Genomic DNA, 24,927 nt, shown 5'->3' on the forward strand with positions numbered 1-24,927 from the left:
AAATTTTTTGAAGTACCCATAAGTATCAAATCATTCAATCTTCACAACACTCTTAAAAAGTGTGTACAGCTGAGTTGTAATGGGTAATTTGCTCTAGACACTACTGTGTTAGGCTTTCTGGAAGCAGAAGCTAGCACAGGGATTCAGGAACATAATTTCCTGCGAGTGTACTTACCACTCTTCAAGAAAGCCTGTAGCAAATGCGGGCAGGGGGAATGAGCTGAGTCTAAGCGTGACCCACAGGCGAAGGGCAGGGGACGGTAATGGTGGCAGCTGTGGTAGTGGTCTCAGAGTCACGTCAACCAAGGGTAATGGTCTAAACTGGGTCACAGGTGTAAGCTGTTAGCAGCTCTGAACCATCTGGGGTTTAGGTGCAGAGGGACATAAGGGGAATCTGGGTTGAGTACCAGCAGTGTCTGCTGCAGTCACATAGCTGGGAAGGGGAAAGTGGGGCTCAAAGCCAGATCATCTGGCTCCAGTTTTGCACTATTGCTGCTACAGGGCCTCCTGCAAACTCTGCTTCTGCTGCCTTCAAACACCTCAATACTGTCTACCAAGAAGCCTCTGACTTGCCAAGCCAAGCACTGCCTCCAATTTCCTAGACAGATAAGAGCTTTTTGACTGGAGAAAATTTTGTGCCCATTTAATTCAGAGGTTTCAAGACCAATTCAACAAGAACTGTCTTGTTTCCATTGCTCCCAATTCAGAAAGGCCTATTAAATGCACATTTTGCACTTGCCCGGAGCCAGGACTAGGGTACACAAACCTGAGAGGAGTGCCTCCTTAAATTTTGTGTCCTACGTGCCTCTCTTGGCTTGCCCCAGTGCCATTGAGAAAGGAGCTATGATCCTACACCCTCTCTTCAGACAACAAAAAGTCTACTTGACCCTAAGTATCCTGGTACTTCCCTATGTTCCCTTCCTATACTTTATCCACGGGGAAAATGGTAGAATGAGGGAGGTAGGGATCTTGATCACTTCAGTTTTTAAAGTTTCTGGGACTTAGGAATGTACTCAAACTTACATATGTATGGAGTCAACCATGGAAGGCTGGAAAGCTTTGAGAATGGGGAAACAAGGCAACACCAGAGTCCTCCTATATTATCTCTCTTTGGATATTATCTCTCTCCTGCAACCTCTTCTGGTCTTCTTAGGCTGGTTCCTTTGTGCTAACAAGCTCCCCCAGGTCTGAGAGTGCTATTTCCTAGCTACCATAGGGAACTGCCCGTCCCAACATTTTCACCCTCAGAGGGATCATGCATTCAGCTGGTTTGGCTCCTGTAATAATTGGTCAGGTTCTAGGGCAGACACCTAGTGGTTTTCAGCCTTTGATCATGAATTGGCCTGCTTTATCTCTCCATGCACCAAACCCCAAATGCTGTGGGAGCTGTGAAGTGCTTTTATACCTGTGACCTACTCCAGAGCTTGGCTGATGTGAGTCTGGGCCCACTACCACAGCTGCTATGGCTCTAAAACTCTGCTAGTAAGTAATATTTACTTCATGGGATCAAATGTAATAAGTACATATTATCATGTGTTTCTCTTCATTCAGCTACACAGTAATAGTAATTAAAATAAATTGTTGACTTTTAATTAGTTCTTATCTTCTCTACCAAATTTAAATATTTTGTTGAAGTTATAGCCTACGTTCTCTTGGTAACTCAATTATCTTATTTCCATTTTTTCCCCCTTATTGCTCTTCTTTTCTAGCCTCAACTCAAAAATCCTAAACAAAATACTAGGAAATTAAATCCAGGAATATATAATAAGGATATTACACCATGATCAAGTGGAGTTTATCTCAGAAGTGTAAGGCTTATGTAATACTTATAAATTAATGTATTTCTCCATATTAATGGAATAAAGGACAAAAATATATGGTCATATCTATAGATACAGCTTCCGTTTATGATTTTAAAAGACTCTTAGTAAACTAAGAGTAGAAAAATACTTATCTATGAGAAATCTATGGTTAACGTCACTTTTTCCCTAAGATCAGGAATAAGGCAAGGAGGTTGACTCTAATCAAGTCTATTCTCCATTGTACTAGAGGTCTCAACTTGTACAATAAAGCAAGAAAAAAAAATAGGAATAAAAATAGGAAAGGAAGAAATATGATTGTTTCTATAGATGACATTATAATTTACTGAAGAAAATATAGAAGAATCTAAGAAATGACTACAGTATGTGAATTTAGCAAGGTAGATCCTGATACTAAAATCAATTTTATTTCTACATACTGACAACAAATAACTGAACATGGAATTTTAAAATACTATTAACAATTAAAAATCTAAATTTAAAAAATAGTATTTAAAATAACATCAAAAATATGAAACACTTAGGAGTAAACAACAAAAGATGAGAAGGATCTTTGTACTGAAAACAAAACAAAACAAAAAATTAAAGAAGACCAGATGGAGGGATATACCATGCTCATGGATTAGAAGACTCAATAACATTAAAATGTCACTAATTCTCAAACTGATCTATAGATTAAATATAATGCTAATCAAATTCCCAGGAACTTTAAAAAAGATATTCACAAAATAATTCTAAAAATTATACGAAAATTTAAAGGGCTTAGAATAGCCAAGACAATTTTGAAAAACAAAGTTAGAGGACTTATTCTATCTGATATCAATGCTTACTATAAAGATACAGTAATCAATACAGTATGTTATTAGCATAAGGACAGATGGATTAATAGATCAGAATACAGAGTCCAGAAAGAAACCTCCACATGTAAGTTCAATTGATTTTTTTTTTTTTTTTTTTTTTTTTTGCAGTACACGGGCCTCTCACTGTTCTGGCCTCTCCTGTTGCGGAGCACAGGCTCCGGACGCGCAGGCTTAGCGGCCATGGCTCATGGGCCCAGCATGGGGGATCTTTCCGGACCGGGGCACGAACCCGTGTCCCCTGCATCGGCTGGCGGACTCTCAACCACTGCGCCACCAGGGAAGCCCTCAATTGATTTTTGATAAAGACATTAAAGCAATTCAATGAGGAAGGGGGTCTTTTCAATAAATTTTGTTGGGACAAAATGAAACTTGCCCTCAACTCACACCACATGCAAAAACTAACTCGAGATAAATCATACTCCCAAGTGTAAAAGCTAGTATCACAAAGCTTCTAAAAGAAAACACAGAAGAAAATCTTTATGATCTTGGGATAGGTAAAGATTTCTTAAATGGGATATAAAATGCACTATACATAAAAGAAAAAATGTTAAATTAGATTTCATCAGACTTAAAATAGTCTACTCATTAAAAGAAAGTGGTAAAAAATGGCAAAAGGCAAGCCACCAGCTTGGAGAAAATATGCACAATGCACATATCAAAGGACTCATATTCAGAATATATAAAGAATTCCTTTAAATCAATAATAAAGTCAATTGATTCAATTGTAAAATGTACAGAAGATTTGAACAGGCATTTCACAAATGATGATGTCTAAATCATCAAAAACATATGAAAATATATTCAAAATCATTAATCACCAGGGAAATGAAAATTAAAAGTATAGTGAGATACCGCTACATACACAAAAGAAGAGGTCAAATTTCAAAGGTTGGCAATGGTAAGTCTTAGAAAGGATGTTCAGCAACTAGAATTCTTATATATTGCTGGTGGGAGTGTAAAATGGTGCAAACACTTTGTAAAAGTTTTTGGTAGTTTCTAATAAAAATAAATATACACCTACCCAATGGCAATTACACGTCCAGATATTTATGCAACAGAAATGAATCCACAGATTCACATAACTTCACTCTTCATAAGGAATCAAACCAGGAAATAACTCAAATGTTTATCAGCAGGACAATGGATAAACAAACCATAGTATATTCAGCCAGTGGAATAATATTTGGCAATAAAAAGAACAAATTACTGGTACACGCTACAATGTGGATGAAACTAAAAATAAGTAAGTAAGCCACCATTTAAAAAGGGGTAAACTTCATCACATTGAGAACAGGCCTGTCTATATTAAATGATATTTCTTTGTAAATTTCTTCATTAGGACTTTTGCAAGGATGATCTAATTGTATTTTATTTGCAAGAAATGAAGTTGTCAACAGTCTAAGAAATTCCCAGAATTTACAATGACTCTCATATTTACTTTGGAATTAGAATGGCATGTTCCCTTTGTTGGATTTCACTTTTACTTTCAGTTCTAGGTTCCTGGTTAGAAGCTTTATGTATTTCTTTAATTAAAAATGTAAAAACTTACAATAGCAGTAGGCTGGAACTGAAGTTGTTACAATAGTATTATGTGGAATTCCTTTCAGAGAAAGAATGTTTTTTATCATGATTACCCTCAAGGAAAAAATACTTTAAAGCTGATTATTTAACAATAGGATATTGAGAACACACCACTGTTAAGAACTATCAAAGTTCCAAACCAGGAATGGGATGGAAACTCTTTCATACACTTCTCATACCTTGCTTGCACATTGCAAATAGAAGAAAACTGGCAAACAAGAGATAGTAATAGCCATATGTCTGTCTACCTTGTCACTTTCCTCAAATATTTTCTTGCTTATTTCTGTCTCTAAAGAGTATTTGGAGAGAAAATATATTTAGGAAAGTTGGATGTTGGGAGGAAAAGGGGAGTTTTTACATAAAATATTTGGGAGAGTCAAAGGGTTACAGGGAAAAAGTAAGATATTAAAAATTTGGGTGCAGGTTTAGGCTAGAGAAGGCCCAAGCAGCTAGACTGACTGCATTTTTGTCAGTCGGTCAACAAAGATTTATTGAGCACCTTCTGTTTGCAGGTTCCCCACTAGTGCTAGAATAATGTGGTTAATGAAATACATAGAGTCCTTGATCATATGCAACTCAGAATTACTACAGGAAAACAATTACTTTTAAAAAATCCGGGACTTCCTGGTTGCACAGTGGTTAGAATCCACCTGCCGATGCAGGGGACACGGGTTCAATCCCTCGTCCGGGAAGATCCCACACGCTGTGGAGCAACTAAGCCGAGCGCCACAGCTACTGAAGTCTACGCGCCTAGAGCACGTGCTCCGCAACAAGAGAAGCCTCCACAATGAGAAGCCCGTGCACCGCAACGAAGAGTAGCCCTCACTCATGGCAACTAGAGAAAACCAGGGAGCAGCAATGAAAACCCAACTCAGCGAAAAAACAAAAGAATCAATAACTGAAGTTGTGCAAAATTTTGCAAAGGAGACATATTGATCCACTTTAGGCCCTGACAGGTCTGATCCCAACTTTTATTACTAGTTTGAAGAATGCGGGAATCCTAGTTAGTTCAGGGTTTCTTAGGCCATGGTCTTTAAATTGGGATAAGTGATCCCTTGGGTAAACTTACCAAGTATTTACAAGAATTTAGCATTGGGTAAGTGGGAACTCAAATAGTTTTAAGGGAATTAACAACCTGATCCTCAGTTTCTACAATGTAGTTTTTCCTAAAACTGATCTGAGTGAAAACAAGAGCTGTCACAGCTTCCAGGCTTGTTCTGTCTTCTCAATAGTTCTTTCTTCTTAAAAAAGACAGGCCCACCTCTCACCCATCTTGGGTTTTCAAATGGTATAGTATTGGCCATGGGTATAAAATATTCCTGGACAATTAGAAATAACTGGTGTTAACGTTGAGAAAATGAATGACTCTAATATCTGGGTATAGAGTTATCAGATAAAATATAGGTCACCCATGGGCTTCCCTGGTGGCTCAGTGGTTGAGAGTCCACCTGCCAAGGCAGGGGATGCGGGTTCGTGCCCCGGTCCGGGAGGATCCCACATGCCGCGGAGCGGCTGGGCCCGTGAGCCATGGCCGCTGAGCCTGCGCGTCCGGAGCCTGTGCTCCGCAACGGGAGAGGCCACAGCAGTGAGAGGCCCGCGTACCACAAAAAAAAAAAAAAAAAAAAGTCACCCAGTTAAATTTGAATTCTAGCTAATCAATGATTAACGTATTCAATGAATAATATATTGCATGGAACATACTTATACTAAAAAATTATTTGTTGTTTATCTCAAATTTAAATTTAACTAGGTATCCTGTATTTTAATTGCTAACTCTGGCTACCCTATCTGGATAAAATTCCTGTGGTTTCTAAGTCACTGATTTCAACAAAATTGAGTTGTCTACTGATAACTAATTACATTTGAGGATTAAAGATCACTAAAGAATTTTGGGGCTATAAAACAGATGTTAAAAAATTGTGAAAAAAAATCGATATAATAACATTTCTTCTGGGCCTCTCTACCTATTTATGTGAAAAAGATTTTTCAACACTTACAATCTTTAGAAACTAAAAAAAAGGAAGAGAATCTATGCTGAACCCTATAATATTCTAGTAATAGGTAATATTCATGAACACACACTTGAACAAATTGTTCAAATTTAAGCTGCCCCACTGAAATTGCATTTGTTAAAGAATTTTACTTTTTATCTTGAGTAATCATTAACATTTATATTTAGATGTTTTGACCAACTGACTTTCAATATACGTACTGAAAGTAATATATGATAATGCAATCAAGGAGAAATTTTTCTTTAAGTTACAGCCCTATGATCACAGGAAAAAAGTTAAATTTCTATTTATACATATGTTTGTTTCAGAAATATGTGCCAGAGGGATCATAAAGATGTCCATTATAAACATATATTAAAATTCTGTGGGAGAAGTAGAATGTTCAAGGACAAAAAGCATTGATATAATATTTCTGATGATTAAAGCTGATATATAAGGATGAGCTGATATATAATGATGGGGGGTATCAAATGGCTATGGTATTTGTAGTCCATTGAATACATTTAAAAGACTGCTGATCAATATTATTCTAAAACATCTATGTCTACATTTTGTAGTTCCTTAGCAACTACAGCAGCTTTTTTGTTTTAATCTTAAGTTAAAAATATGCAGAGGAATATAGTTTTTCAAAATTATTTTGGTAGGTACATGATCATAAGTATATAAGGATCACAAAATTTCTTCCACCATCTCAAGGGTGAGTTGAAAATGGTTTATAAAGTTTTGAACTAAGCAGGCTCAAAAATGAATTGAAATCTCCACATAAGTAAACTTAATCTTTTTGATGTATTTCCAATTGGAACTCTAACTGCTATGGGCAGCCAAATCCCCCTAATCCAGAAGATACCCCAGCTCATCCTGACTGTACTGCGTTCTTGTTTCCATAGGATGTTGAAGTACTGAGTAATATTATGGGTTCTGCCTTTAGTGCTTGATATCTTTGATTTACTGGAAGGCAGGAAAATCAGATGAGCTCTCCCAAGCCATCTGTTACCCTGGCATGCACTGTCTTTAGATAATTGTGCTTAAATTTACTGCTTAGGCAAGAAATGTTGAGGAAAATATGGCAGTGCAGTTAGACTCTGACTTCAGGTTTCTATGAGACTGTCATGGTAATTTAGACATCTCCCTTGTGAGACAAAAGACTAAAAGGCGGAATTTGTTTTATAGCCAACTCCACCCTAGTTATAAAAAAAACCAACGAACCAAAAAAAAAAAAAAAAGATTTCAATATAGCAAACTAAGATGGTAATCTCAATCTTTTAAAACACTAAAAATAAACTGAAAAGGAGAATCTTGTGATTTTTTTTTTACAAACCCCTACATTTCCGTTCATGCTTTACAATTATAACAGAATTAGAACAAAAAGTAAAACTTATCAGAAAGAGTTCATAAAGTTTCGCGGTTTTTTTTTTATTATGTGGGAGATGGACCTTTTCCAGTCAGGCTGACCAATGCTCATCTTCCCCCTTACAGATTATCAAGATTTCCTCTGACCCACGAACAAAGAAGCAAAGGTATTTCAGTAAATGCCACGCCGATACGCCCCGGTTAAGAAACAGTCACGCTTTTCGGGTCATGGAAATCCCCGAGTGGGTCTGCCAGGCCACTGATTAAGGGGAAGTGTGTGTGGTTATTACCGCTGGAGTTCCCCTAAATCTTCAGAGGAAAGCACCAGCGAACAAGCAAACCGCTGGGAGGAGTGCGGGACAAATGGAGTGGGGTGGGGGTGGGGAAGGGGAGGAGCGGGGGTGGGGGGAGACGTTTAAAAGGCAGCGTGAGACTCCAACCCGCACCGAACAGCGGGCCGACGGCTGTCACCCGCCAAGACTCGGCCGGCACAACCCGACTGCCGCGCACCTGCCGGGGTCGGCAGGCCGGCCGGTAGAGCTGAGGTGAGTGAGCGAGCGTGCGCGTGCGCGCGACCGTTTGTGTCTGTGCGCGTGTCCGTGTGCGCGCGACCCCCAGCGTCTCCGCACTGCGTCCCGCGTGGGCGGGGGCCACGGCTGCCGCTCGTCTAGGGGCGCACGGTAATCAGACCTGCTGCAGGGCCCAGAGGTCGGCTCCAGGCCGGCTCTCGAGCCGACCAGGGACGGCAAGAGAGTGGGAGCCCGGGCGGCCTTTCCCGGCGGGGCCGTGCTGGTCCGGCCGGTCTTCGCCGCCGCCCAGACTTGCCCTCCAGCCCGTGGGGCCTCCGGGTCCGGCGCTGCCTCGCTGACACTCACTTTCCGTCCGCCTTCCTGCCGGGTGTGCAGTTCCTGTTTTCCTTTTGCAGTGAGTCAGTGGAATGGGGAAGCTTTGACAGTTTGTTTAACTCGATTGCCAAGAGATATCACCGGGCCTTAGACGGTGCCAGATGAGCTTCAGCACAGAGCCTAAAGCAGAGCTTGGGCATAGAAAGGACTCAGTAAAATCTTTTTTTAATGGACAGACGGAGGAGTGTTCCCAAGTGGTGGCAGAAAAAGCAGATTTTTGGTGGTTTTCCTGGTGATCAGCATGGAAACCCTGTAGTGCTCTTAATCTAGTTAGTAAAGTGCCGGAGGTATTTATCCGATCCTAAACTAACAGTATTGTTAACTTTGTTTGCCATTATTTGTTGCTAACATTAGGTGTTTCTAATATCCACTGTATTCAACGACTCCCTTAGAAGACTTTACATGTGTTTTCAGGTTTAATTCTCACAGTCCTAAGAAGCACTTGCCCAGGATCACACCCCTGGTATGCGGAGACTGAATGATATTGGAAACTCGAGATGTCTGACTCCAAAGCCTGGTATTAAACCATCACTGAGCAGACTTTGTAGTCATTAATGTAAAATTGATATCCTTAATACCATGCAAATGAGGGCGCTGTGGTCCTGGGGGGCTCAGTCAAGTTAGTGAAATTCACTTCTCAGCAAAAAGTCTTAAGTGTCTACAATATATGCCAGGATGAATGGATGGTGGGAGTGGGAGGGCTGGTACAGAGCTGAAACAGTTATGCTGTGAAGGAGCTCACAGACTAGGGGGAGGCAGAGAGAAAAGGCACACTTAAACTCCAGTGTCTGAGACATGGATGTGCTAAGTGCCCAGGAGGATAGACACACCCAACATCGCTGGCATCAGGGAGGTTGCCCACTGGAAATGATGGAGTAGGAAGTGATGAGGTTGGGGACTTGAGCCAATCTGAGAAGGAGCCACAAGAAAGGAAAGAGGAATCCCAAGAGAGTGGTATCAGAAGCCAAGGGACTAGAATATTTCATAGAGGAAGTGGACCCCAGTGTCAGGTGTGAAAAATTCCACTGGTTTTGGGAAAGAAAAGATTGGTGTTACTCATACTGAGAGTGGTTTTCCACAGACACAGAAAACAAACGTGGTTACCAAAGGGAAGGGCAGGGGATGGATAAATTAGGAGGATGGGATTGACATATACACACTACTATATATAAAATAGATAACCAACAAGGACCTACTGTGCAGCATAGGAACTATACTCACTATTTTGTAATAACCTATAAGGGAAAAGAATCTGAAAAAGAATATATATATATATATATATATATATATATATATATATATAAAATTGAATCATTGTGCTGTACACCTGAAGCTAACACATTGTAAATCAACTATACTTCAAATAAATAAAAGAAAAAGAGAGTGGTTTTAAGTGGTGCCGGCTAAAGCCGGTTGTATTGGGAGACCTTCACCATAGACAGTTGTTCATTTCATTTGGCTGTGAAGCGAAGGTGAGATACAGGGTAGTTGCTAGAGTGAAAAGTAGGGTTGAAAGAGGGTTTTTTGGTTTTGTTTTCATTTGAAAGCTGAGACAGAATTAAGCATGCTTGTTATATTGAAGGAAAAGACCCAGTAGAGAGAGTAGAAGAAATGAGGAGGATGGGGTTAAGAGCAAGGTTTCTGAGGCCAGTGGGGGAGGATGGGATTCTTTTAAGTGAGGCAGTAAGTGGGTTGTGAGCAAAAAGGGCATGGATTTGAGAATGTGAAAGGATTACTACTCAATGATGTCTCTTTGAGAAATCGAAGTCAAAACAATCTACTGAAAGTGAGATGAGGAGTTGTGGAGGAGAAATTTGAGGAAGGTATTGAAGGTTTAGAAGAGTTGCATAGGCCAGTGGGCTAGGCTTAAGAAGAATTGATGAGAGATAGTGAAGGGCCAGCCAAGGTGAAGCCTGACGTCATGCTGGTTTCTGTCTACAAGGTTGTAGATCTTCCCCAGCAGCATTTAGAATTCTAGGTGTTGCATATATATGGAATTTAAGAAAAAAAATGTCATGAAGAACCTAGGGGTAAGACAGGAATAAAGACGCAGACCTACTGGAGAACGGACTTGAGGATATGGGGAGGGGGAAGGGTGAGCTGTGACAGGGCGAGAGAGCGTCATGGACATATACACACTAACAAACGTAAGGTAGATAGCTAGTGGGAAGCAGCCGCATGGCACAGGGATATTGGCTCAGTGCTTTGTGACAGCCTGGAGGGGTGGGATAGGGAGGGTGGGAGGGAGGGAGACGCAAGAGGGAAGACATATGGGAGCATAGGTATATGTATAACTGATTCACTTTGTTATAAAGCAGAAACTAACACACCATTGTAAAGCAATTATACCCCAATAAAGATGTAAAAAGAATTCTAGGTGTTGGAAATGGATAGGACAGAGGTTGAATGGATCCAGGGTTGGCATCTTGGCATATTTTTGTATACTTATTGTATAACTGTTGCCTAAATGTCCACAGACATGCCTTGTTTCCACATCAAAGCTTCTTTAGGGCAAGATCTGTGTAAGGGGTTTGAAATCTTAACTGCATAGGGGCCAGGCAGGTGATATAAATGAACAAAACTAGGGGTGTCTTTTTTAAACAAAAGCACACTTTGCTTACATATTTAACATGTAGGAATAGTCTTCCTTTCCACAAAGAAATATGTTACTCTCATTTTTCTCAAAAAATGTCCCTCTTTGTCTACCTTTCATTTTTGTTACTTTTGATAGACACAGGTATTAGAACAATTCCACTTTCTTCATAATTCTACTGTGAGAAAAACAACAGTGCCAGCTCAGTGACAAAAAGCAACTGACAGTCTCCGTATCAGAGTGCCAAAGGGGAGAGCGTGTGCCTTCCCTAAAGGGTGCAGCCGCTGCTCGGCACTAGCTGATTCTTGCCATGCAGGAATAAATGCCCAGTGTAGCCAGGTCTTCTGATTTTTCAGGATAAGGTTGGGATCTAGAATGTCCTGGGAAATTTCTTACTTTTTTTTTTTTTTGGCCCCTCCATGTGTGGCATGTGGGATCTTAGTTCACTGTCCAGGGATTGAACCCGCGTCCCCTGCAGTAGAAGCACGGAGTCTTAACCACTGGACCCCTAGGGAAGTCCAGAAATCTTACTTTTATTTTATTTATTACTTTTTTTTTTACAGAAATCCTTTTAAAATTTTTTTATTTATTTTATTTTAATTTATTTTTGGCCACATTGGGTCTTTGTTGCTGCGTGGGGGCTTTCTGTAGTTCCGGCGAGCGGGAGCTACTCTTTGTTGCAGTGCGCGGGCTTCTCCTTGCAGTGACTTCTCTTGTTGCGGATCACGGGCTCTAGGCGCGGCGGCTTCAGTAGTTGTGGCACATGGGCTCAGTAGTTGTGGCTCGCGAGCTCTAGAGCACAGGCTCAGTAGTTGTGGCGCACAGGCTTAGTTGCTCCACGGCATGTGGGACCTTCCTGGACCAGGGCTCAAACCCGTGTCCCCTGCATTGACAGGCGGATTCTTAACCACTGAGCCACCAGGGAAGCCCAGATATCTCTTACTTTTAAAAAATGTTGGTAATTAACTAAAACATTTAAACGTACTGTGGTATTTTTCTAAGAAAAATCTTACTTGGAAAACTGGTGAAATTCAAATAAGGCATATAGATTAACAGCATTGTATCAGTGTTACTTTCCTGGTTTCTATGGTTATACGAGGATATGTAAATGCAGGATATGTGAGAACTCTTATTTTTATGTTTTCTCTATGTATAAATTAATTGCAAAATAAAAGGTTAAAAGAATTAGTGAAATGCTGGAGTCCAATTCTGTGCAAGCCAAACATAATACCTCTGCTGGCCACCAATTTGAGCCTTCTGGTTTTCATCTGGGATTTCTTGGCCTCTGCAGTACCTAATACTACAGCACCTTGTATGTCACAGACATTCAGTAAATACTAGTGCTCTGCTTTGGAAAAAATGTTTAAAAAGAGATCATGGTGTTACATCTATGAATTATTTGACTTTTAATATTGTCTTTTTTTTTTTTTAACAGGTTTTACAAAAGAGACGAACTGTTCTACTTCTAGGTTTATTCCAGTTTTTTCTATAAATCAAAACATCTCAAAATGGAGGCCTAAAACTCTTAAAAGGGACTTAGTCTAATCTCCGGGAGGTAGTTTTGTGCATGAATAAACAAAGTAGTTAACAGGAGTTTTTGGTATCGAAAGAATGTTAATTTTAAAAATATGATTTGATTATAAGAGGTATAACTATAAAGTAATAATAAGTTTGATTCTGATGTTGATTTGTGGATATAAAGAAATGATTGTAGCTGGGACATATTGTTGAACTACTTTTCTCAAAGTTGGCCAGGCAGTCTCCCACTGGCTGCTGTGTAGAATAGAAAAAAGTACCTGTGTTTGGTAAAGATTTTAAAATGAGTGACAGTTATCTAGAACAAAGAGTTAATATTCAACCCTCTGCTAAATTAGAGAAACATGCATATAAAATCTTTGGCATGTTAAAAGATTTCTGCAATGACAAAGAAATGTCAAGAATAAAACTTTTTGATAGGTGCAACAAATTTAGAGCAAGTATGAAAGATAAACGTGATGATTGGTAAAGAAATTAACCATTTGTAAGACTGTTGATATTTTGAAAGTCAAAACTTTAGTTTGTTCAAATGGGCTGTTATTTCTGAGAAAAATTAGAATGACAATGATGACTGGATGGTTACATTTTGGTAAATGAACAAACTTATTCCAAAAGAAAATTCACACAGAGACAGTAGTAATACCAAGAATGAAAGGAATACTGAAGTCAGACATAATAATTCACCTCTGAGGGCAATTATCACTAGTATTTAGATATATTTCTTCTCCCACCTGGAAATAAAGCATTGAAGTCTGCAGTAAAAAGCCCCAACATATGTGGGACCCAGGAAGCATGCTTGCAAAACACTTCTAGAAAAAAAAACCATGTTGACTTGTTTATTGGTTATTACTGACATTATTGACACAGAACCTACTGACTAATAGCTACTTATAATTGAGAAATTCTGAATTTTGAGATCTCTGCTGTTCAAAAGAAGTAGATTGTGACAAAATAAATTTATTTTTGTCATAATAAATTCTGGTTCAAGGTATGCTATCTGTGAAATAATTTCTGACCAAAGCCAGATTTTTTTATCCATCTTTTTTTTTTTGATTATTTATCTTAGCTTGCAGACTCAGCACTCTGACTGTTGACTGTTTTTAAAAGTAAATCCATTATCAGGAGATTTGATTTTGGTTCTCAACAGCATGAAGCTGAGTCTAAAAGACCAAGTGAGCAAATGTATTCATCTCTGATAATTTATTTGAAATGCAATGTTTAATTTGCTAAGATCTAGTGGTATTGCTATGACTAAGCAATCAGGTACCTATCTATGGGAAGTAATTATTATTTAATAAATCTTGAAACCAGGTCTTGAGATGTAGGAACCAATTCTGTTATTACTTAAGCTCTTTATTTGGAAGAAAATTTTGAATTGTTTTGTTCTCCCTAATAAAATGGTTGCAGGAAGAAAAATTAATTTGAGCAAGATTTTGGATAGACTGTATTTCATTGAATCTAAGATGTCATCATTTGTAAAGCACACCATTATTTTATGTACCTCTAAGAAATAAAAATGCTGTTAATTAAAATGTGACATGCCATTCATTAATTGTAAGATACCTCTCCATAGCAGAGATATTAAAACATGCATCTTAGAATCAGTGAAATATGATAGTCCATTCTTTTCCTCTTTCGAGGTAGGTCTTATGCTTTTTTTTTCTTCTGGCTACAAAATTTCACAATTTAAAAACAAAATAAACATACTTTGAATATTTTTGTGTGTATAGAATGCTTACACAGCATAGCTTTCTGCCAAAACAAACTAGCTATGTGAGACATTTTATCTTCAGGCTGACTGGATGTCACTGAAGCATACTAGTAGAGAGGGTGACCTACCTGTGGAGATATCTGACACTAAATGGCATCTTGATGACCTAAAGCACTCTACACTTTTATGAAGGGTTTTAATTTTCATCACAAGGTACTGTGTAGCATCATGTTTACATTGTATGCAAGAGTATACAGAGGTGCAGGTACATAATTGGCCCTTAAACTGTATCAATATAGGATTTAGAATCTTGCCATGCTATAACCCTAAATGCATAGAAGAAAAAAGAATGAAAGATTTCCTGTTCTAAGTGTTCAGTCTAGTACTAAAATTAATAAAAATCAAAACCCATGCACAAAACTACCTCCCCAGAGAAAGGCTAGTCCCTTTTCCTCCCCATCCATTTCATTATGAACATAGTAGAAAATAGCGTATTATCAAATTTGATGAAAAGTGCCAACATATTTGAATTGAAGTATGACTTTTCGTGTGAGCTGTACCGAATGTCTACCTATTCGGCTTTCCCCGCCGGTGTTCCTGTCTCAGAAAGGAGTCTTGCTCGTGCTGGTTTTTATTATACTGGTGTGAATGACAAGGTCAAATGCTTCTGTTGCGGACTGATGCTGGATAACTGGAAACAAGGAGATAATCCTATTGAAAAGCATAAAAAGTTGTATCCTAGCTGTAGCTTTGTTCAGAATCTAAATTCAGTTAACATCTCGGGAGCCACTTCTCAGCCTACTTTTCCTTCTTCAGTAACAAATTCCACGCACTCATTACTTCCAAGTTTGGAAAACAGTGGCTGTTTCAGTGGCTCTTATTCAAGCTTTCCATCAAATCTTTTAAACTCTGGACCAAATCAAGATTTTTCTGCCTTGAGGATAAGTCCCTACCGTTGTGCAATGAATACCGAAAAAGCCAGATTACTTACTTTCCAGATGTGGCCATTGACTTTTCTGTCACCAACGGATCTGGCAAAAGCAGGCTTTTACTACATAGGACCTGGAGATAGGGTGGCCTGCTTTGCCTGTGGTGGAAAATTGAGCAACTGGGAACCAAAGGATGATGCTATGTCAGAACACCTGAGACATTTCCCCAACTGCCCATTTTTAGGAAGTCAGCTTCAAGGCACTTCAAGATACACTGTTTCTAATCTGAGCATGCAGACATATGCAGCCCGCTTCAAAACATTCTGTAACTGGCCCTCTAGTGTTCCAGTTCATCCTGAGCAGCTTGCAAGTGCAGGTTTTTATTATATGGGTAAGAAACTTAATCTGATAATAAAAAACAAATATTCAACATGTGTTATCTCATACATTTTAGTGGTCAAATTATATGTATTCATAAGTTTTGGTCCAAAATTAATTTTAGGTCACAGTGATGATGTGAAATGCTTTTGCTGTGATGGTGGGCTGAGGTGTTGGGAATCTGGAGATGATCCATGGGTGGAACATGCCAAGTGGTTTCCAAGGTAATTATTGTGAAATTTTCTTTGCAAATGTGTGTGATTATTGTGAGAGGAGTTATATGTGTTTACCTTACAATCAACTGTTGCTTTATTCTGTCTTTGTTTCAAAAATACATTTATGAATAAATTTAGGAGGGATTACGTAGAAAAATAATTACTTAAAAGGTTTCGATGGAAAGTTAAGATAAAGAGGAAATAATTTAGGGTTTCTTTGTGTGTGTAATTAATATATATACATGTATATTAAAATAACATATGCTCATTATAAAACCAAAGTTACACATTGTAGGAAAGTAGGAAAGTACAGAGACAAAAAAAAATTTAAATGTCCAGAAACCTCACCACCTAAAGTTGACCACAGTCACCATTTTAGTGAACATCCCTCCAGAGACATCTCTTTATGCATATGTACATATATACATAAATGTATACAATTTTACATGAATTAGATATATTTACTGTTTTGAAACTTTTTTCAGTCAACATGTTTTGAACATATTTCCATTTATTCAACACTCAATAATATTAACTGATTACCTATTATCAAGCACTATTGTAGATGCTTAATATACTCAGTTGAACAAAACCAAGACTCCTGGTCTCATATGCTAGACTTACAGCAGGAGAGGACAGACAATGAATAAAAACTTAATAAATAAGTTATATAGCATGTTGGAAGATAATAAGTGCTATGGATAAAAAGAAAAAAGGGAGCTTGGGTAAGAGAGATCAGAGGCACCAGACTGGTTACAATATTAAGTAGGGTCATCAGAGTAAATATAGACCCATCTCATCTGTTTTGATCACTACATAGCATTTTGTTGTCATGTCTTACACTTTTGATTATTCTATACTTGTTTACACTCTCCCTTTTTTACTAAAATCAGGTAGCCTATAATTTTTCATGGTCAACACTTTAGTATCCTAACATTTGCATTATATAATTTTTTATATGATACTATGTCTTCATTTATAGCAACTTTGCACTCCCCAAATATTTCAAATTTCAAAAATTATGAAGATTAAAAAGAACACCTTACATAGACATTTTTAAAAAGTGCTGCTAGCTTTCTATTGTGGTAATTTTGTGAATATATAAAAAGAACAGTAAATTTGCTTTGGTAGTGTCATGAATTCATTTTGTACTTAAATTTGACCATGGATATATAGTATCTAGAAACTACCAAACTTGTGAATGTCTGACTTCTTAGAAAATGTGTTAAGCTTCCTCATTCTTTCTATGTATATTTTCAGCTTTTAAACATACAAAGCTTATGTATGAACAGTATCATTTATTAGGGAACTTTCTACCTGTCTCCTTGGCTCATGAATGTTCAGAATGTTTTTAGGAATCTTAGAATAGTTGAAGAGAGCAGCAAGAACCTTGGGGTGGAGACAGCCTTACTTATCTCAGTAGACTGAGAGCCTCACAATCCTTATCCACATCAGCCTTGGCCGGGTACCAGTTACAGCCTTCCTCTTGCTTATATCATCTTACCTTTGAGTGCAGTATCTCTTATCACTTCCTATATGCTAAATGAATAGTCAAGTGGTTATAATTATGTTTATGTTCACTTGAAAGATTTAGCAGTCTACAAATGACCAGATTAAAATAACCCCCCAGATTTAATTTTCCTTACATTTTAGGTGTGAGTACTTGATACGAATTAAAGGACAAGAATTCATCAGTCGAGTTCAAGCCAGTTACCCTCATCTACTTGAACAGGTAGGGACAGTTTTTTTGTTTTTTAAATCATTCATTAAATTGATTTTCTGATAAATTATTTTCTGATAATTACAGAGAGTAGTATTTTAGTGAAAAGACAAGTCAATTTAAAAATACATTTTCTTTTTTCAACACCCAGCATGATCTTAGAGAGTGCTATTCTTTGGATAACAGCAGATCCATAATTAGAAACCTTCTGAAAAATAATATTTAAGTTATGTTTCTGAGTATTTCTCCAACAAAGTTGCAATAAATTAAATTATTTGAGGAAAAAATTGACTGGATAGTAGCATTTAATAATTTTACTATATAAATTTTTCTTAAAAGGATTTGAGGAAGATAATTGTATTGCTCTTTCTAATCTTCCCAGAAAAGCAAGTAAGAACTTAGAGAATAGTTTGAGGGTCAAACACTTCCTAGCCACAGTCAATGGAAATAAAGGGTCCAGCTTATCCCAAAGGAACACCCAGAAAATGGAAGATCTTTGGGATGATAGGCAAACAGTGATTGTCTTACAGGTCACTGAAAAGGTGTAGCCCTTTTCCTGCCTTAATGAAAATGGATTTTATTTGTTAATACACACATACACACGCACACACGAAGAAACTCTATTAGTTTATGGCCTACAGAATTGCTGTTGAATGTAAATGAAATTTTGCTTTTGACATAAAAAATTATGTTGCCAGTAAACAAGTTAGTTTGCAATAAATTGAATAAATTAGGTCTCTTGATTAATTTTTATTGCAATGAACAAGATAAGATTTACATTTTAATTTATATACATTTTTTTAGCTGTTATCTACTTCAGACAATCCAGAAGATGAAAATGCAGAGTCACCAAGTATGTATACTAATAATAATTACTGCATTTAAATGTTAGAACCATTTGATACTGTTAAGATTGAAAGTTGATAATTATAATAATATACATTTATATTATGAGTTATAATTTACAGTGAATTTTCAAATACATTATTGGTATTTTTCAAATTTTAGTGCATCTCATAATTGCCTGAGGAGCTCTAAAAAATATTACAGATTTCTAGTCTCCACTTTAACCCTACTGAATTGAATCATAGTATCTGAAGGTGGGGCTTGAGCATCTATAGTTTTAACAAGCTTCAGACATCCAGCCTAACCCTTGTTCTCAGACCAGTGTGGGAACAGGTGCACTATGACATTAGATTGCATACATATTCTTTCTATGAAATGGAGAGAGCAGAAAATAATATTCTCATTTTTCAATAGGTACTCAGAGGCTCAGAGAGGTTAAGTGACTTGTCCACCACCTTAAACTTGAAAGGTGATAGAGCCAATATTTGAACAAGCTCTTCTCCCTTATCTAGTGTTAAATTCAGTTCAATAAATATTTGTTGTGCTTCTGCTATTCTGGGGAAAGAATAGACAACAGGATAAACATAACACCTGCTCTCATGAGCTAGTGGTCTAAGGAATACAGGCAAATACACAGATAGGAGAACAGTGTGGAAAGTAAAGTGTTCTCTGAGAGCACATGCGGGACAATTAGCCCAGACTTGGAAGATCAGAAAAGGCTTTCCAGAGGAAGTATTTGTCTTAGCACAGAATCAAAGGGAAGAATAGTAGTTAACCAAATAACAACGGGAGGAAAAGAATATTCTTGGCAGAGAGAACAGCACATGAAAGATTTAAGTAACAAAAGAGAACAGGAACAGTTGAAGAACTGAACAAAATTCTGTATCGCTAGAAGTAGGATTTGCAAACAGGTAAATGAATGAAGCAGGCTAGCTTAAGAGTGGTCAGCACTGTAGGCAGAATTTGACCCAAGAGCCATCAGTTTGTGGCTTCTGGGATAGAAGGCGAATGAGTAAGTGGCAAGAGATGAGGCTGAAGGGGTAAACAGGGTCCAGATTGCATAAGATATTGTAAGGCACAGTTGAATGTTATCCTAAAAGCAAAGGAATCGTTGTTGGAATTTAAGAAGGGATGTGACACATTCAGATTTTTGTTTTTAAAAAGTCATTCTGGTTACAATGTTGAGAATGAATTAGACAGGAGCAATAGTTTAGGAGGCCATTGCAGTAATAGATATGAGTGATTACAATTGGCCTCTTTCAAAATTATGTTAAACATATTTGATTTAGAAAGCTCATTTGTTCATTCAACATGGGGAAAAAGGAATCTCAGTGCTGGTGGGGATGATCCCAACATTGTTTCTTTCTCCCACTCATATTTATGCCAGATAATGCATATTTTGAATCTGAATACAATATTCCATATTCCTATTTTAGTGACTGAACATGTATATCGTTATTTTAAATCTAAGAAAGGTAATACAAAATAGTACCTACACATTTTCTGGGCCTTATGTTTTTGATATTGTAATAACTCGCAATTTAGAAAATATACAGACTATCCCAATATGTGTTAAATTCTTTATTCCGTATAGTTATTCATTTTGGACCTGGAGAAAACCATTCAGAAGATGCAGTCATGATGAATACACCTGTTGTTAAAGCTGCTTTGGAAATGGGCTTTAGTAGAAGGCTGATAAAGCAGACAGTTCAGAGTAAAATCCTAACAACTGGAGAGAATTACAAAACTGTCAGTGATCTTGTATTAGATTTACTTAATGCAGAAGATGAAATGAGGGAAGAGGAGAAAGAAAGAGCAACTGAGGAAGAAGAATCAGGTACACATATTTACTTACAGTCTCCATTTCCATAAGGATGTCACTGCACATAAGTTATTGAAAATATAGTCAATGCAATTGGATTTTAAGTTCAACGTTCTGCATTTGAATTATGAAAACTTTCTTCACATTAAAATATATTTGAATTTCTTATTAGTAAATTGAAAATATAAGTACATATATTGAGTGAAAGCATTTCACAGGAAACCAAAAGTTTCCTGCTTTTTCTTAATTTCTATTTTTATTCTGGGTAATTGACTGTGTAATTATTCATGGCACATTTTTGATCCCAGACTAGTTGCTCACTCCTCTTTGCTATAAATTGGGGTGGGATCAGGAACAATAATTAATTTTAATATTAGTGTAACAGTGTGTCTCAGCCTGTGACTGTAAATTAATGTACAAATTATGATTACATTTCCTATTTGCCCACACAAGAACTGAATTCCCCTTTGGAGTGTCCCTGTGTTATTTAGGGGAGCTCTAAGACACTGTTTCGCATTCTCCCAAGACAAGTTATCCATGCCCTTCCATGCTAGCCTTGTCTGCTCCCTGTTGCCTCTACTGTGTTGAGGCTCATCCCCTCCTCTGGATGAGCATGTTCATTCTAATCTGGTTGCTCCACTGCTATCATCACTCTGGCCTGGACAAAGAGAAATGTTTGCCACTCCTTTGCCACTCCTTCCAAAGCATGGACCAGATCCAAGAGTCCTTTCAACACAACTGAAAACAGATTACAATTTTTAACAAGCTCTTACTGGAGATTTAGGGATAACAGAAGGACATTACATCACAGATGGCAGTTGACAGCTATAACTGTATGTGGCCTCTCTTGGTGCCCCTAAGCCCGTCCTCATGAATCTCTTGGCCCAGCTCCTGATTCATCTCTGTGTAGCTCTGGCCAGTTTTAACAAATGACTAGGAAAGTCCCAAGCGGAGCTCAGGCCCCCAAATATCCACAAAGCCCAGAATGAGAAAGGTTTGCCCCATATCCTTGTCCAAGGCCATCTGGGACCTCTTCCTTCCCAGGATGTTGACGGTGAGATTGTTCACTCCATTCCCGGAAAAATCTACCCTTGGCCAACCCAGACAAAAATATCAGATCACAGTAATACAGCATCCTCTATTTACCAAAGTGTGAATTATTCAGTTCTACATGTCACCAGTACAGCAGCAACATAGTCCAAGTTCATCTTTGCCCAGCCAAGTTCTCCTTTTCATTGTGAAGTGAAGATAGGGCTGCATGTCCTTCCTGTAGTCCTCTCAGTCTTAACCACTGGTCATCAGTGAACAACTGCTCAAAGAAGAGAACACCCATTTCCACAATTGTTTATAGACCCTATGAAGTCTAAAGTCTAAAGAAAAATACTTATTTTTCTTCCAAAAAAAAAAAATCAACAGTTTCCAGAGTTGACTCCAAGTCAACAGTATACAATAACTTGCATTGTCAAAAATATCCGTTAGCCTCTCAGCTCACTGTTATATCCATACTACCTAGCGCAGTATCTGTATATAGTCTGTGCTCAAGAAATATTTTTTTGAATGACAATGAAAATACTTAACGTTTACGTTACTGATTACTTTATAGTTTCCCAGAACAGTAGGTGAGTGATTTCTTGACAGATGTGTAAATAAAGAGGCAACTTAGAGAATATGCTTCAAAGGTTTATTCAAGTCTTTACCTCTTATAAACCGGAATTAAGAATTTCAGAGAACTTCTTACATTAGTTTAAGTAAAATGTAATTAGAAAAATTAAAAATTAATATACTTTAACATCAAGTATAAATTATATTTTAATTTCCTAAAATATCACTACTTCTTAACCATAGATTACTTAACAATATGTTAAGTTCTAATTCTTCCATCCCTCTGGCTGTTAATTCTTTGTTCCTACTGCTGTTTAAGTTGCCGAGGCCTGATGGTTCATTTGTTCAACAGGTATTTGTGGAACATTGACTTTGTGCCAGACACTGTTCTAGGTCCTGATCCTTTTCTCATTTATTCTCAGAGCTTCAATTCTCTTCAAAATGTGTATCTAGAGCCTGGACTTTCTGACTAAGCACTGTTTTTTATTTCTTATTAAACAGTTCTATTTATATGTCCTATTATTTGACAAAGTCAGAGTTTCTAAAATCTAATGATCATCTCCCCTCAAATAATTCTTTAAACAGCCCAACTTCTCTTTTTATTTTATAGAAAAGCTTTATGGATCATGGTAAAACTATATGATAGTTAATTAATAAACTTGGAATCATAAGTCATATTCCAAAGAGATAATAAAATTGCAGAGTTTCAAATATAAAATATTTTACCACTAGATACAAAATCTAGATCTGGAAGAAGAATACGGAGATCCTATAGGACAGGAAGGTATTGACAAGTAGGATTTATTTTTCAAAATGCTGTTAGTGCCTTTCCCCCCTTACTATAAAACCTTGAGGTAATAGCAATATCATGTCTAATTTTGGGAAATAATAATTAATTAATAATTTCATCTTAAAATGGAATTTTAAAGAAGTTTTATGGGTGACTGATAATTTAAGAAATGTTCTGTCATTTTAATTCCCTTGATTTTGCCTTTCCCCACTTTGACTATAGTAGATTAAAATTTCAATTTTATTTGGTTCTAAGTTTTATTGGTTAAAGGATTGGCAGTATTGCAGAATGGTAGAGAGCATAGATTATGAAACCAAATTGCCTCAGTTTGACTTTTGCTAGTTGTGTGTCCTTCAGCAATTTACTTGCCTCACTGTACCTCTATTTTCTTACCTGCTAAATGAGGGTACTAGTACCTACCTCAAAGGGCTGTTGTGAAGATGAAATGAGTTAGTGCATGGAAAGTGCCTACCACAGTGCTCAGTGTTAGTTCTTATTATAAGTAGAATTACTATCAAGCACAGGGCATCAGGTACCCCCAAAGCTAGAAATCAACTTCAGTGCCAACTGATTATGAATTATGGTTGTTTTCATTCAGTTATATGTGTATATGTGGAAGGAAGTTTGTGGGCAGAGTTTGAACGTGATTGTGTTTGTGTTCTTTTCTATAAAGATGACCTATCATTAATCCGGAAGAATAGAATGGCACTTTTTCAACGTTTGACTTGTGCGCTTCCAATCCTGGATAGTCTACTAACTGCCAGAGTGATTACCGAGCAAGAATGTGATGTTATTAAACAAAAAACACAGACATCCTTACAAGCAAGAGAACTGATTGATACTATCTTAGTAAAAGGAAATTTTGCAGCCACCATATTCAAAAACTCTCTACAAGAAATTGACCCCATGTTATACCAGCATTTATTTGGTGAGTGCTGGAAAATTACTTTTGGAACTTCCTAGGTCAATTGAAAATACGCTTTTATTAATGATTTGTGATTATTGAAAATAATTCAACCTAATTTATAAACTATTAATTGTACAAAAAGATTGAAGGCTTTCATTGCCTTGACATTATGAAAATTATCTATACTATTTGGGCAGAGTCTAAACTGTTAGTTTAAAAATATATATTCTGTGACTAAATATTGTTAACCTTATTTGTCATAGTAATGCTTTTGCTTTTTCTCCCTTAGTGCAACAAGACATAAAATACATTCCCACAGAAAATGTTTCAGGTAAAATAGTATTAATAATTTAAATAAGTAGAAAACATTGTTTTTTATTTTCTTGGCTTTTCATTGGAGGAGAAGCAGCAAATTGCCTTTTATTAAAATTTTTTTTCTCTTCTTAGATTTACCAATGGAAGAACAATTGAGGAGACTACAAGAAGAAAGAACATGTAAAGTGTGTATGGACAAAGAAGTGTCCATAGTGTTTATTCCTTGCGGTCATCTAGTAGTTTGCAAAGATTGTGCCCCTTCTCTAAGAAAATGCCCTATTTGTAGAGGTACAATCAAGGGTACAGTTCGTACGTTTCTTTCATGAAGAAGATCTAAAACTTTGTCTAAACTTTAGAATTAGTGGATTACATATATTGTAATTTTAACTTTGATACTGATTTGGTTTCTTTAAGATTTCTTATTTATTTACAACAATTTTGTTTTATATAAATATCTAAAACATAAACATACATATTTTATGTAGCATGGGAATGATAGGCTTTTGTTTTTGTGAACAAAAAACAGGAATAGCACTATAAGCACAATACTAAATGAAAATTTCAGCACTATTGAAATTGTAAGTGAAGTAAAATTTAAGATTTTGAACTGAAGTTTCATAGTTTTAAATATTTTGGAGTTGTATTCAGGATCAGGAACATGGATTCTCTTGCTTTTTCCCTCAATGTCCTATACACAGAAGGTCTTGATGTTTGTTGAATGACTTTTTTGGGACATGATGTTTTTGTAAAGAATTCTGTGAGGAACATTTTAATAAATCAATCAAAATTACGCTTGTTCTTAATACCTTCATTTCTATGATAATCGGATAGTTTACTAACTCCCAGCCTCCTTCCATACCTCCCTAAGACCTCTTGAATATTGAACTACAGTTTAGATCCCTTTCTGTAAGATGCTTCTTCATTTATACTTGTAGAGCACAGAGGTCAACCACACCTGGCTTTAATCTATAGGATTTTATAGGATGTCTGAGTCAAAATGAAATAATCTTCCCAGTAAATTTCTTTATTCATTTG

At 37.1% G+C, this 24,927-nt stretch overlaps 1 protein-coding gene across 2 annotated transcripts; it reads left to right on the plus strand.

Moving 5' to 3' along the window:
* Window positions 1-8,056: 8,056 nt before the first annotated feature.
* Window positions 8,057-24,673, plus strand: BIRC3 (baculoviral IAP repeat containing 3). 2 transcript variants are annotated; one of them, XM_079929893.1, is made up of 9 exons: window positions 8,057-8,168; window positions 12,557-15,688; window positions 15,800-15,899; window positions 17,544-17,622; window positions 18,415-18,463; window positions 20,051-20,293; window positions 23,344-23,598; window positions 23,867-23,908; window positions 24,025-24,673. In XM_079929893.1, exons 2-9 carry the CDS (start codon window positions 14,839-14,841, stop codon window positions 24,216-24,218), a joined length of 1,812 nt encoding a protein of 603 aa, XP_079786019.1. In that variant the 5' UTR covers window positions 8,057-8,168; window positions 12,557-14,838; the 3' UTR covers window positions 24,219-24,673. The 2 variants fall into 2 exon arrangements, with proteins under 2 accessions (XP_079786019.1, XP_079786020.1); XM_079929894.1 differs by lacking the exon at window positions 8,057-8,168 and adding an exon at window positions 8,201-8,547.
* The last annotated feature ends 254 nt before the right edge of the window (window positions 24,674-24,927 follow it).

Source organism: Stenella coeruleoalba (genome assembly GCF_951394435.1).
Source record: "Stenella coeruleoalba genome assembly, chromosome: 8".
Lineage (NCBI taxonomy): Eukaryota > Metazoa > Chordata > Mammalia > Artiodactyla > Delphinidae > Stenella > Stenella coeruleoalba.

Excerpts from the sequence above, each read along its gene's own strand:
- BIRC3 (XM_079929893.1), top strand. The coding sequence starts at position 14,839 with ATGAACATAGTAGAAAATAGCGTATTATCAAATTTGATGAAAAGTGCC. Across the intron at positions 20,294-23,343 it reads AACTGAGGAAGAAGAATCAG|ATGACCTATCATTAATCCGG; the intron begins GTACACATATTT and ends TTTTCTATAAAG. Across the intron at positions 23,599-23,866 it reads GTTATACCAGCATTTATTTG|TGCAACAAGACATAAAATAC; the intron begins GTGAGTGCTGGA and ends TTTCTCCCTTAG.